The sequence below is a fragment of the Oncorhynchus nerka genome, linkage group LG22 (genome assembly GCF_034236695.1).
Source record: "Oncorhynchus nerka isolate Pitt River linkage group LG22, Oner_Uvic_2.0, whole genome shotgun sequence".
NCBI classification, from domain to species: Eukaryota; Metazoa; Chordata; class Actinopteri; order Salmoniformes; family Salmonidae; genus Oncorhynchus; species Oncorhynchus nerka.
Window position 1 is genome coordinate 27876088 of NC_088417.1, and position 14534 is coordinate 27890621.

Genomic DNA, 14534 nt, shown 5'->3' on the forward strand with positions numbered 1-14534 from the left:
TGGCTTTTGGGGCCCAAACCATAAACCGCAGAGAAGGACGTGTTTGTTCTCAGATGTACAGGAAGCTCATTAACAGTACGAAGATGTGGTCAAATGCTAAAAAAGACGAGGATTTAAAAATTGGAACTCACAACTGAAGGAACAGATTATCGGGAGAATTTAGAGGCGACAGTTCCTTGTACATCATCCCATCATATATATATACACATATATATTATCTATAGAAGATTGGTTCTCTTTAACTATCAAATCTATGCTTTAGATCGTTTACAATCTCAGGTTCCTGCAACATATTCTTTATTTGCTCTTCCAAAGGCAAATATATTTTCTTTAGATACCGTCTTTGTCTTTCCGGTTTTTTGATTGCCGTCTCACAGCTCCTGCAATGCACCTTCACATCAGAGTGTTCCACCAAGACAACAATTCTCACACGTAGTGAATTTCCATGTACTGTTTCATGTCATCAAAACACTTGTAAAATAAATTTGAGACACTAACAGAATTACTCCCACCCACAAGATGATGATGACCTCTTGGCAATCATTGGTCAAACTATACTTAAATTTTACAGACAGAAGCAGAAGTTCATTTAGTTCTTAAGTCTGTTTGGGCTCCGTGTCTGTCTCAGCCATCTGGGACTAGATCATCTTCTGAGTTGTATTGAAGACCATCTGCCTCAGAACAAAGATCGGGATGAGGACGAAGGCCATCCACATGGGTCGGTCCAGCACAGCCCGATTGATGTCCAACCAAATTGTTTTGTCCAGCGCTGAGAAGCAGTACTTGAATTTAAATAACATAAAACATGTTTTGCATTGAAATGTCTTGAACTGTCCACACGAACACTTTTGACCAGCCAGAGGATAAAACCTATCATGTGCTACAATATATTTAGTACCCTCTCTCTGATCATATAGTAACAGTGTTTAGAAAGTTCATGTTGGTTCTCTTGTGGATTCCTATAGCAACAGTGTTCGGGAAGATGTTGTTTCAGGTACCTGTGCATTTCTACAGTAACAGTGTTAGTGCTGTTGAAAACATACGGTGGTGTGCCAGTCCAAATAAAACACACGCCCCTGTCCTAAATGACTACTGGTCTGTCGAATTGATTTCACATTATGAAAAATAACTCACTAGCTAACCTAAACTCAGTTGGTAGATTCTCTGTTCTCTCTTCCCTAACCCTGTCTCTCCTAAGTATGTAGATGATGTATTTCTGTCATCATAACTATGTTACTGTTCATCCATTATGACATCCATGTAACACAGGGAGGGGCATAACAATTATGTTCTCTGAAAAATGTTGTTTCATCTCCCATTCATACCATTGCATATTTTGTTTACTTGATGTGACTGATTTAAACGTACTTCTTTCATTGTGGCCATCTTCCTTCATTGTGATGTCAGAATAGTGTCCCCTAAGAGAGAGTCATTTAATATAATATTGAACTGAGCCATTATAATATCAGATATAGCTAACGTTACTTACAACCATAATTGTCACCAACAATAATTACTAATTCCACAAAATTTGTAGGCCACCATAACTTATCTGCCAAGCTGTAGCCTTAAATATAAGCCTAATTGCAATGAGCTATTTACCACTTAAAATATAGATCGCTAAATATCTTGGTATTAAATCCTACCAGCATCTATAAGGGGACAAGGCGAGACTCAGATGCAGACACGGGAGGCAGCTGGTTTGAGTCTTGATATTTATTAAACAAGCCTAAAGGGATAGGCAAGAGAATGGTCGTAGACAGGCAAAATTGTCAAAACCAGTTCAGAGTCCAGGAGGTACAAAGTGGCAGGCAGGCTCAAGGTCAGGCAGGCAAGCCCAAGGTCAGGCAGGCAGGTACAGAGTCCAGAAAACAAGCAAGGGTCAAAAACCGGGAGGACTAGGAGTACGGGAAACCGGGAGGACTAGGAGTACAGGAAAAGCACTGAAAAGCATACATGACAAACTGGCACAGAGAGACAGGAAACACAGGGATATATACACCGGGGATAATAAGTGACACCTGGAGGGTGTGGAGACAATCAGAAGACAGGTGAAACAGATCAGGGTGTGACAAGAATCAACAGTTTAGTGTGGTTGAACAGCTTCCCGCACACAAAATGTACGCCATGGGAGAGGAATGTACACAACACAGCGACAAGAGGGATAGAGACAGTTTGTGAGGTAGCTTTTGATAGTTGTAGCAGTCTATAAAATGCCTTATCTACTTTGAAGAACTACTAAAATAGTGATTTTGTCAGAAAGCTCTGCAGCATGGGCAGCTGCAACCCAATGATCATGGGCTAACCTTTTCGCTAGCCAAGAGGAACTTGGCTCGTTGGGGAGCACAGAGAAAGCTAGATGGTTGTCTTGCTGCTACTGCCTCAGAAGAGATGAGATGCGAAGAAATGAAATAATAAAGTACTTATATGAAAAATAAGTAATATACACAACAAAACTATTTTATTTAAGTAATGTGAATAAATGATGGGAAGTAAGTGCTAAGGAGTGATGGTAGTCACAACATCATGGGTCCTTTTAATTTCTTTGTTCTGTGTTGGTAAGCGACAATGGAGTGTTTTCAATGTTTTGGCAATCGAATGTTCTAAATATTTGGCTTTGGAATTTCAATTAAAAAGCTACAAAAATAATTCCAAGGTTATATTTCAGAATGCATTTAATGTAAAAAAATAAATAATAATAATCGAAAACAGTGATTTTTTTTTTTTAAACCGAACCGAAACTGAACTGACCTCAAAAAGCACAAATCACTCGGCGCTTGTGCGTTCGTCCATGTTTGCTTGTGTGTGGCTGAGTGCAGTGCACACATTCACGCGTTAGTGAGTCAAGAGCATACGTTTTTAAGTCAAAGGGCAACACATGAGATTTTCAAACGCTTTCACTTTCTAGCCTGAGCTACTATGAGTGGGAAACGATTGGAAGGATTATACAGAGATGGCGCTCCTTAACCCACTGCTTAACCCCTGTGAGAGGCTTTGTGTGTCAGCCAACGGTCGTACAGACAGTCTTCCCACCCCAACCATTGTTACGTAACAACCTGTCTACTGTTCTTATAGCCCTGCCTGCTTAAACCAACCCCCTTAGAGAGGATTACTCCCTCAGAGTCAATGCAGATATATTTAAGCAATAAGGCCCGAGGGGGTGTTGTATATGGCCAATATACCACGGCTAAGGGCTGTTCTTAATCACAATGCAATGTGGAGTGCCTGCAACACAGCCCTTATCTGTGGTACATTGGCCATATTTCACAAAGCCCCGAGGTGCCTTATTGCTATTAGAAACGTGTTACCAATGTAATTAGAGCATTAAAAATACATGTTTGGTCATACCCATGGTATACTGTCTGATATACCATGGCTTTCAGCCAATCAGCACTCAAACCACCCAGTCTATAATAAGTACTTTAAGAGAGTAATAGTACCATTATGCAATAACAATACTAACTTCTTGAGAGTATAGAGTGTTACTCTCTAGTGTTATAGTGTTAGTGTATATAGCTTTTAGTATAGCTCTCAGAGTATAGCTGTAAGTGATAATATGTTCTATCAGAGAGAGGCACTGTTATATTTTCTGATGGTAGAACATTAATAGAGAGACAAGTGAACTGGAGGGACCCGTCTGTTGTCTGTCCTGCCATCCTGCCTGCCAGCAGTGATGTGATGAGATGGGCTCTGTTCACTGACAGTATCAGAGTTGTGTGATAAAGCTATGTCCTAAATGGCACTCTATTCCCACCCTTTGTGTCCCGGTCAAGAGTAATGCACTATTCAAAAGTAGTGCACTATATAGGGAATAGGGTGGCATTTGGGATGCAGGCAAAAGCACCAAACCAATCTAGAGAGAAATCCTCCTCATCACCTGGACAAAACAACCTATCAAGGATCCGGATGAGGGTTCAGAAATAGACTTTGACCCCTGACCAAAACAACCACATTTAGAAAAACACATAAACAGCCTATCAATTTTCCCCTTAATGAGAGTATGATTGAATGTAAAATATTTAAATATTGGATGCAAGTAAAATAGTCATGTTTTTCTATTTGATATGAGCCAAATACAGTACATATTCAGGGGTGTTTTGATTGACATCCAAGCCGCATACTGATAAACACAAATTCAATCAAGCAATCTATCTCCATCAAAGAACAAGCATAGTCATTGCATATGCTAATTTACATGCTAAACTATAAGTGACCGACTACCAATGATTATGGTTGCAATGGATAAGGTCATTTCCATGCAAATGTCCATTTGTTTTTCCGATTTCCATATGAATACCACTGCTTGCTGAGTGATTACTGTCTGTTCGGACTGATTGCGGCTGCTAAGCTGCTCTATGTTTTGCAACCACTTTACAGAATGGAGACGGAAATAGAGGCTCTGGAAACACAGGAGCTGCAGATTTCAGCCAACGAGGAAGTGATTCTGAAGAGACTGAAGGAGGTGGAAAGGACTGCAGAGGACATCATCAAGGTATTGCTCGTCTAATACTAACATTAGACCATTACTTTGTGCTTATAATGTGGGACTTGTATTTATATCCATTATTCTGGTTCTTTGGGAGAACAACAAGGGTTCCTGGGTATTAAGCCTAATGCTTGAACCTTGAGTTTGCAGTGTATTTGGATGATCATTCTCACCGGCAGCCTTACACTAACAGCAATGGGGTGATGGATAATGTCTAATAATCTGTGTCTATGTTCTTTATATCTATGGGGCATGGCTTCATTCCAATGAAATGGAGGATCTTAATTGAATATGCAGGTAGTGATTTGTGTTAAAGTGGTTGTTTTCTTCCACCAAGAGGTTACTGTGAAATGACTGTGTGGGTGTGCGGCGGTTAGCAAAGGTCTGCTTTCAGAGGAAAAGGTGATGCGAAATGGAAGGCAATTATATTGATGGAGGGCAGAAGGTGCCACTGTTCTAGTTGCATGTTTTCTGATTCCTTGGATATGGTGTCTAATCACTAAGCGGAAACAAACCTCGAGACGTTTGGAAATCATCACTAATTACTAACATCCTTCCTTTTTCACCTGGCTTGTTGTGATTTTCACATCATCATTTCAGTCGGTTTTGATTGTGAACACCTGTATCTCCACACAGGAGTTAAATGCCGAGTACCAGGCAGGTAAATACGTCTTCCTAATATTATATTCCTATATTTATTCCATGTTAACATCTTCTGGTGGACCTGTTGGCATATGTGAACTGACTGGGATGTTATCTTTACAGACCCGATACAATACATTTACGCACCGATTCCAAATATGCCAGATTTCCAGATGCAAAGGTCCATCACACCTACCAGTAGACCACTGAGGAAAATACCAAATCCACAGGAAGGACTTGATGGCGAAGAACCAAAGCAGGGTATATAAACAATATACAGTATTCTGTATGCGATATCTGGCCCATGTTATTTAGAGTGAATATTTGTGTACACACAATGAGTGGCCATCTGCACTCTTTTATAGTGCTTAACACAACATTGCGTCATGTCCAAGGCCCGTAGGTCTCAGCAAGCAGGATAATGGAATGAATAGAGACCTGCGCATTGTCGAAAACAGAAAAAGCTAGGATGATATCTGGAATTATTAAGCACTTCACCTGTACATCACAGAGTATTTTTATGTGATATGGGCCTTTATATGATCGTTCTCTGTCGGTGACTCATTTGGATTCCTAGAACATGGACTCAGCTTGAATCAGGCCTTGACACCTGCTGTTCCAATTAGGCCATTTCAAAGCCTGTAATTTAATGTTTTTAGCATGGCGGAAATTGGATAAAAAGCTTTTTTCATTTGATTATTGATTGAACACATAACTACATGAAAACAGTTTACAGACAGGAGTTATAACCTACTGTACATATTTGTGGTACATTCAAAATACATTCAGGATGTTATATGAATCATAAACATTGTGTTCTAGTTGTTGTCCATCCCATGTCCTCTCTCTCTCTCCGTAGCTATGTTCGCCATGGAGATCAGTGTAGAGAAGGACATAAGAACAGGAGAGAGCCAAGTCGTGTCCATGACCACCCTAACCCCTGAAGAGTTCCAACAGAAGGGTGTGAAGGTCTACGATGATGGGAAGAAGTCTGTCTATGCCCTACGCTCGGAGGGACAGGTGACCCAGAATGGGGTGGGGGTGGGCGAACTGAGTAACGTTGAGGTGGAGGCGCTCCTGCGCCAGGCTGGGGATGCAAAGGTCCCCACCGAGGTCCAGTACCACAGGCCCGTCTACGCTGCTCCTTACACCAGCAGGCCTTCAACCCCTGCATGGAAGCCTGAGCAGGGACACGTCAGCCCCAGTCCTGGTGAGCCCAATGGCCATCGGACGTCCATTACAACCCGCCATCCTCAAGCCAGCCCTTTCCAGATGCTTCCAGAAGCTCTGCCCAGAGATGGAGCCCAGAGCAGGGAAGAAGTAGCCAGCTCTGCCCCCTCTCACATTCCAAACATCCACGCCGACAAGCATCTAGTGCAGCCTCAATCACCCCCCCATCAAGGTTTCAAAACTGGCCAGAGCCTCACCAATGGTAGCAGTGGAAAAGGCCCACACCCAGATAAAAACAGACCAGCTATCATCGCAGTCCTGAGTTCAGGAGAAAGCCGCACTCCCATACCGCTGATAGAGAATACTGTGACAGATTGGGACAGGCAGTCACCAATCTACCCCAACTGTCATCAGTCTCCATTCTACCCCAGCAGTCGACAGTCACCATTTTACACCAGTGACAGTGGTGAGTCCTCCTTCAACATTATGAACACCTTGCCACCTGATCTGGACTCTGAACCAGTGACAATGATCTTCATGGGCTACCAGAACGCAGCAGAGGAGGAAGATGAGGAGAATATCCAGGCCGAGCTGGTCGTCATCGGAAACGGCGATGATGATGAAGAAGATGACAACAACATACCCTCATACCACCCCGAGGGATACCGAAGCAAGATCTTCCAACCCACAGCTATATGCAACAACACAGACTATTCTGCAGATTTCACAAACTCTGAGAGTCTGCTACACCGACCCACGTTCACCCACAAACCTGGCAAGCGCAGTTCTGACCCAGACCAACAGCCCCTGGCCATGGAAGTGCCCATGAGCGCAGGTATCAAGACGGGCAAAAATAATTGCTGCTGCTTAGGGGGCTGGGGCTCTTCAATCCCTCTCATCAAATGCTAACCTAGCCTCTCATCTACTCTAACAGCCTAACACTCTCTCTATGATCTTGTGAGTCGTTGAGATCACACGCGAACCCTGTGGCATCTGCGCCAACCTACCCACAGCCCAAGCATGTACAGCATTCTCTAACCCGTGGTCCCTACGTTCACCCTCTTTTGTCTTCCTTTAACAAGATAATAAGGCACAGTTTTAGAGCGGTTACCACACCTGGCATTACTTTATGTGGCCTTATTTGAACTATAGTCAGCTTTGACAACTGAATGAAAGCTTTTAACTGTTTTGAATGGAAACAATATCGGAGAGATGTTGTCATGTAAATCAGTGTATTACTAACTTGTTTTTTTGAGACTTTAGCTCCATCCAGTGGCCGTACTGCTGAACACATCAACATTTGCTTGGTCATGTTCTGGGTACAGGTGTACTGAATGCCAAAGATGATGCTGCTGCTTGTAAAGAAAGGCATTACATTTCTCGAATGAGATGTTTATTTTATTTTATATAAGATTAAGTGCTTGGTCATTTCTAATGTATGTGTGTGCTATCTAACTTAACTGTTCAGCATGATGTCTACTTTTGAATCTAAAGGAATTAAAACTAAATTTGTCATACTATCCACTGGTTGCAGTTCTCTCTTTGTCAATTCAGACTACAATTTCACAGCATGGCTAAACTGCTGACTAACTGACTTATACCGCCAATCCTACAATACTCTTTCAATATAATGATTTACCTGACATCAAAGGGCGATCATTTATACATCACCATTTCGTAATGTTTAGTGTTTTTCCTCCTCCCTGAAACTCACTGTCCATTGTTGTGTTGCTTTGGTACAGATGTTGAACTGTGTTCCATGTTCAAGGTAATGCTCTGTCTACGCTGTTTTCTTTTGGGTCTCTATTGGCAAGCATGTCGTTGGGTATTTCTTCCTAATCCATCTGAAAAGCCCAGACTTACGCTGAGGAACATGAAGTGGCATTTGCTTGAGAAATACTTACATAAGCGTTTTCTTACCATTATATAAGCTATAATTTCGATGGGAAAAATCCCTTCCACCCTAAAAAAATTTTTTTCCTAAAGAAGAAATCTTAGAGACAGCAAGACAATGCACAAGTATTACATATGGATTTTCACACAGGTTGTTCTTCTTATACCATGGAAACCTTCAGGAGAACATTTTATATTACTGGGTTTGTGGGATGATTGACTTTAATTTAGGTGAAAATCAAGATTCAGTCAAAAAATATTGAACTTAAACATTTTCCATTTTTCTTATCCACAGCTTTGAAAATGAGAATGGCAAAGCTAGGGGGGGAAAGTGTAACCGGCAAAGCATTGATACCCGTCCCTGACGCTACTATTCTGTGAAGAATAAGGAACAGAAAAGAGTGGTCCTATGAAACAGACCTTTTCTACACACTATTTTGCTCATCAGATACAGGACGTCTTCTAAGAGACAGACCACTGACAAGACAGATGATCAGAATTGTTTTTATATTATCATGGAAGTGCCAAGATGGTCTATGAATGTGTGATATTGAAAATGTCTGTATGTCAATCATGCATTTATGGTATGCCTGTGTTAAATGAATTAGGTGTAGTATTCAATCAGCAACAATATTTATTCAAAGACATTTGCTGATCATTTCTAAAATGGCTGTGAAGGTGTTTTAACGCCAAAGTGACCGACCTTTTTCTGCTGTCAGTGCTTTTACAAAATCTACAATGAGGAATTCATTCCTGAATTATTAACGTCATTGGTAATATTGCATACTAAATTGGAAAATAAAAATGTGTTATCTGAATAACCAAAGAAAATGAATAAGAAAGACTTTTATCAACATGTTATTTCTATGGTTGAGAGTTTGTACATTGATTGACCATACATTCAGTGAAGGGATTGTTATCAATTGAAATAGTCAAAAAAGCATATCTGAACTCGAAATACACGCAATCATCAGTTCAAGTTACAGCACACTGGGCAAACCTCAGGAAAGAAAACCCGAGAAGGTTAGAAAGATTAGAACTTGAACAGTAAGTTCCTGGTTTTGACTAAATGCGTCACAGGGTTAATCATCGTACAAAACATCAGCATTCTCAACGTTACTCACAGCAGAGAAGTCTTGGGTACGCTCTTTATGAATATGCGACAGTGTGTGTGTGTGTGTGTGCAAGGGAAAAGGAGAGAGAGAGACCATCTCTTTGCACCATCCACACTGCTCTGCTATTGGTTGCTTCCTCTCTACACACATTCATAATCAGAGTTCTAGTCTCTGAGGCTACAGAGAGACAGAGCGCCAGCTTAACACTGCTAGCCAAAACCAGTCTACAATCACCTGCTGGACTGGCATAAGGTAGGACCGCAGCAACAATAACACAGACCCGAAGAGTTTTTCCTTTGTACGGAGTACTGACAGGGACTAGAAATACCAGCTGGTTTTATAGACCAGAACTGTTATTGCATGATGTAACTTGTATCGGTTTGCTGCAATTGTCTCTTGTAAAAGTCTAAAAGGATTATGATGGTGAAAGGGCATCATATAGATAGTGGATTAGAAGTGGGTGTTGAATTGGAGTGTGCTACAGTGTGTGAATGTGTGATGGTGCGTTAGATTAGGTATAGATCCGCTGAGGTTGGTCAAAGACGGTATATTTGTTGTAATACAGAAAAACAACACAGCCACAGGTACAACGGAAATATATTATTACATTCTGAACTAAATCAAGGTGTTCTGACAATACATTTGGATTATATTCAAATGCTCATATTTTATATTTATATTTCACTTTGGACTGTATTAGCCAAAAACTAAATCCTTGCTGAATGTATTGATGTATTCAGGTCATTTGAGAGGTTTTGGGGGTTAAATTTAAGTGTGTAGAAAGAGATTGCAAATGTTTTCATTTGATCTTTTACTAAAACTTCTTCGATCATAAAAACTCTGAATGGAAAGATCCTCCTTTCTATTAATTTATTTTCTGTATTTGCAAATAATTATTTGGTGGATGCTTATAATTGTCCTATTTCACACATGTACAAGTGTTTATTAATACTTGTGTAAATTGGAAATGTGATTTTTGCATATACCAACTCTCCCTGTGTCACGGCCAGGGTCTGCAATTATCAACGGCGACCCTGGAGCAATTAGGGTTAAGTGCCTTACTTAAGGGCACATCGACAGATTATTCATTTTATCAGCTCAGGAATAAAAACAACCAACCTTTCGGTTACTGGCCCAAAGCTCTAACTGCTACAGGTACATCAACAATATCAAAATGAAGGAATTTGTTTGTCAATTTCATAAAAGTCACATGCACACAAGTGCACTGCAAATGACAAAGGTAAAAGAATAAGAACTCATCTCTCTGTGTTTTACTGAAAGCAGCAGCAGGTGTCCTTGCGTGTACGGCATGCATTTCATTACACATGCATTACATTGTGCTGTCTGGGAGTCAGGTAGAGATAAGAGTTTTAGGTACTTGACTATGCAGATAGCGAGTTGCTGAAGAGGCCTCCATCATCACCACTCCATCTAGTCGTTCCAGCCCGGGGAGATAGCCAGGTGCGCACACGCACACACACGCACACACACACACACACACACACACACACACACACACACACACACACACACACACACACACACACACACACACACACACACACACACACACACACACACACACACACACACACACACCCTCTCTAACCTCCTACTATAGAGTCTGTGACTCTTACAGCTCTATCAAGTCCCGTTGATAAATTAAAATGATAATGACATCACCCTCACTAGCTAGCAGTGCATAGCAACAAAAGCTCCAAATGTAGTTCCATCCAATTAGAACGTCACTACTATTGACATTTGTAATGGTGAACAAGCTAGCAGTGTAGAGTGTTTTCAAAAGTGCAGGAACACACCACATGTATTAGTTACACAATCTCCGGCAAAAAATCACTATACCACATTTTTCCGTCAAATTAAAATGTCACTACTATTGACGTTTGTAATCATGAGAATTTGACCTATCAACACCAGAGGACAGACTTCCTGTTCTTATTGTCAATGTTGGGTGTTTCAATATGTTAACCTCGGACGAGATTAACATGTAAACCTTGCAGGGCTCAAGGTTTCTTAGAAATATTCTATCACACTAGTTTCCTTCAAGTCATCCTCAATGATTTCCATACACTAGATGACTCATAGGGGGGCACTGTGTTGAAGCCCCGTCATTGTACAACTATTTTGGAAGCTAAATGCATTTATTAATGTCTACATTCGTTTTTGCCACATCTATTCTATTACACACATTAATGCATACTTTTAAATTATATTATATGAGTTCAACCTGAAAACTAAATGTTACTGTCCCCACTAAAACAACAAAATACCTAAATACACTTACAATTTTGACTTTAAACATTTAATCAAAATACTGTAGAATTCCAGTGACAATATATCCGACCGGTCAGTTCAAAGCCTCTTAATGGCCAATACATAGCATGAGCAATTCAGGGTTTATATACATCATTGGTCATACTCCATGTTTCCAACCCACCCACGTACACCATGTCTCTTTTCACCGAGCCTGTTCTGTTCCTGAACTTCACAGCTACTGTTCCTTTTGTATAGAGAACAGCCTTGAAACTAATAAGCAGAGTGTACAACAGCTTTCTTGCCAAGCATCCTGCCTCCTGCAGGCACTTACGAATGACGCACATGCAAGCGACTTCAGAATTCAACGTGGCATTTAGTTGATGTGTAATTTGGATGATGCTTCGCAAGCTGGGGACACACAACAACAACAACAACAACAAAAACACATCACAAATGTCACATGCAGCTTTCAATCTCATTCCCTGCAGAAAATATCTCCATGATGCCACCATTCAGTCTAAAATCAATCCCATCATGACCTTGGTCACCTATTGAGTGGCTTGCTAAAAGTCCATGGATTTACACAGGGGCACTCAATGGCCACTCAGTGACTGGGAGTGCACTAGGACACCACCATAACATGTAGCCACATCCGTGATTAGGAAGTAGCCTGAGGAACAACCATCTCCAGCATCAACTTCATCACAATGGCATTTCTGCCAATAGAGTGCCCCTCTAGTTCTTTCAACATGGGTACCATTCACTGATCAACACCTCTGATCCGTTATCAATAAGGCTGGGCATTTCTCCCACCGCACCACACACAGTCACTCAGAGTCCATGTTGGGTGTTTGTTGTGAAGAGTGTATTTTGATTTGTCTGGACCAGTAAGAACAAGATGATCTCCTTCTGGCTCATCTGTTGGAAGCTTCTGGTAGGTACCATGTGCATTTGATTATATTTCTACGGCTATGATGTTCTGTTCCGTTCTAACACATCAGTTCTGTCTCTCATTCTGTGTGCTTGATGCTAATCTCACGTTGACGCTGCATTTTTTATTGCATACAGATACTTAGGACAAGACAGCTCATGCCTGAGCGCCTGTGAGACTGTGGTGGAAGTTTGTGCACTCAAACTGTGTGCTAAGTGGTATGACTACTGGGGGTTGCCATGGTGCTCAGCACTTCTGTCTTATTTTTGATTGGACTTAATGGCTTGTTGTGTTTGGCTTGATGATGTGTCTATTTCCGACCTTGGATAGAAGGAAACTTTGTTTTATCCATCTTTGTCCCGTTGTATTGTCGCAGAGGAATGTTTGTGTGGCATTTGTGTGGGATTAGATGGTTCGAAATGATGACGGTGACAGGAAGAAAAGAGAGGAAGGTTAGTGGTGCTGTCAACCAGCGGAAATACCTTAAGCCCTGTATCACCTCTGTTGTTTGTAGCTACACAATACGGACTGCATTGAACTAGCTATCTGGTTCTGATGAAGCAGGGATAGAGAAATATCTGGGAGATGTTGCCGAGCTGACAATGGAGGTAGGATATCATATTGTTGTGCCTTGCCAAATTATTCCACCTAAGAAATATTTTGAATGACTAAACTATTATCTCAACACATTCACAGGGAGAAGAAATATAAAGTTATAAATATGTTATGCTATTTCACAAAATATGATTTGATTTGTCTGACACATTGTCAAAACATCCAAACAAAACAATCCTGACAATAACAGCTAATAACAGTCACAATTAAAATCTTGTTTCACAGAGTTTTTTTGTAGCAACAGCTCGATAACAACACAAAGGAATTTGCCTACAGTGACAGTTGTAAAGAAAGTCATAGGATAGATGAGGATTATGGTCTCATTATGAATGACTGTTGGCAGTCCTTGCTGTTTGGAGCTGTTAAATACTCCGAGCTTTGGTGTGAAAGAAGCCACAGCTCAGTGCTTGATGTGAGCCTTTCTCTGGAGTTGGGCTTGGCAAAGACCCAGGTTGAACATTTAGGTGGCAGTTTCCCGGATAATCTCCATTGAATGTGCTTTTCAGTCCAGGATTACGCTTAATCTTTGTCTGGGAAACAGCCTCACGATGTACAACACATTTTACACAATGGATAGGATACAAGAGATGCTTTTGATTAGCTTGTCCGGTCATAGATGCAGAACCGTGGGTGGAATGATGGAGTTAAGATGAGAAGGAAAACACTGTTTCCCTGATCAAATCAAAGCAAGACACCTGACTTGCGTGGCGTCATGGAGACGCTGTATATTCCACTGAAACAGTCAGTTTTGGTGTTGGCATCTAATCAATCCCTGTGTGGTGTGTGAAGAGTAGGTGATAATGAATCACCATCCGTAGAAAAAAAAAGTCTAAACGATACACAGTAAAGTGTGGATAGCATAAATCACAAATGTGACATGTAAATAGTGTTTGAGAAAATAGTTTTATTTTCACAGTAATTTCAGAGCACAGAACAAATGTCAAATTCACCACGAACAGTTCCAACTATGACATTTTTAAGAATCATTACATTTCTAAAAGCAAATGAATTCATTTCCTCAGGTTAATTGACTGGAAATGCATGTGTTGTGTGTTCTGCTCAGCCTGTCACGGTTTTTCTATCTAAGTTTTTCCCTCGTTATGACACCAATCAGCAGTCAGTTTCCTGTCTCTCCCATGGTGGTGGTGCTGAGCGGCGACATGGGGACACCACTACCCCTGGGCATGCTGGGGGTCTGCGGGCGTAACACACACAGAACAGAAGTAGTGTATAATAACACACACACACACACACACACACACACACACACACACACACACACACACACACACACACACACACACACACACACACAGCGTGGGTGATAGTCAATTCTGCAGTCTTATGTAAGCCGGAGCCAGAGCCATCTAATTCAGCTGGTACGACTGGTGTTCTTGTTCAGCCTCAC

General features: G+C 41.2%; 1 protein-coding gene across 3 annotated transcripts in view; it reads left to right on the forward strand.

The window, feature by feature from the left end:
• palmdb (palmdelphin b) overlaps positions 1-14534 on the forward strand; it is a 37803-nt gene that overhangs the window by 19399 nt on the left and 3870 nt on the right. Inside the window, exon 5 of one of the 3 annotated variants that reach the window (XM_029626621.2) lies at positions 4378-4492. In XM_029626621.2, the coding sequence (XP_029482481.2) occupies positions 4378-4492 (115 nt within the window). Of the gene's footprint in view, positions 1-4377; positions 4493-8583; positions 9559-12269; positions 12515-14534 lie in introns of those variants that run through there. The other 2 variants (XM_029626623.2, XM_029626622.2) reach the window with 2 other exon arrangements.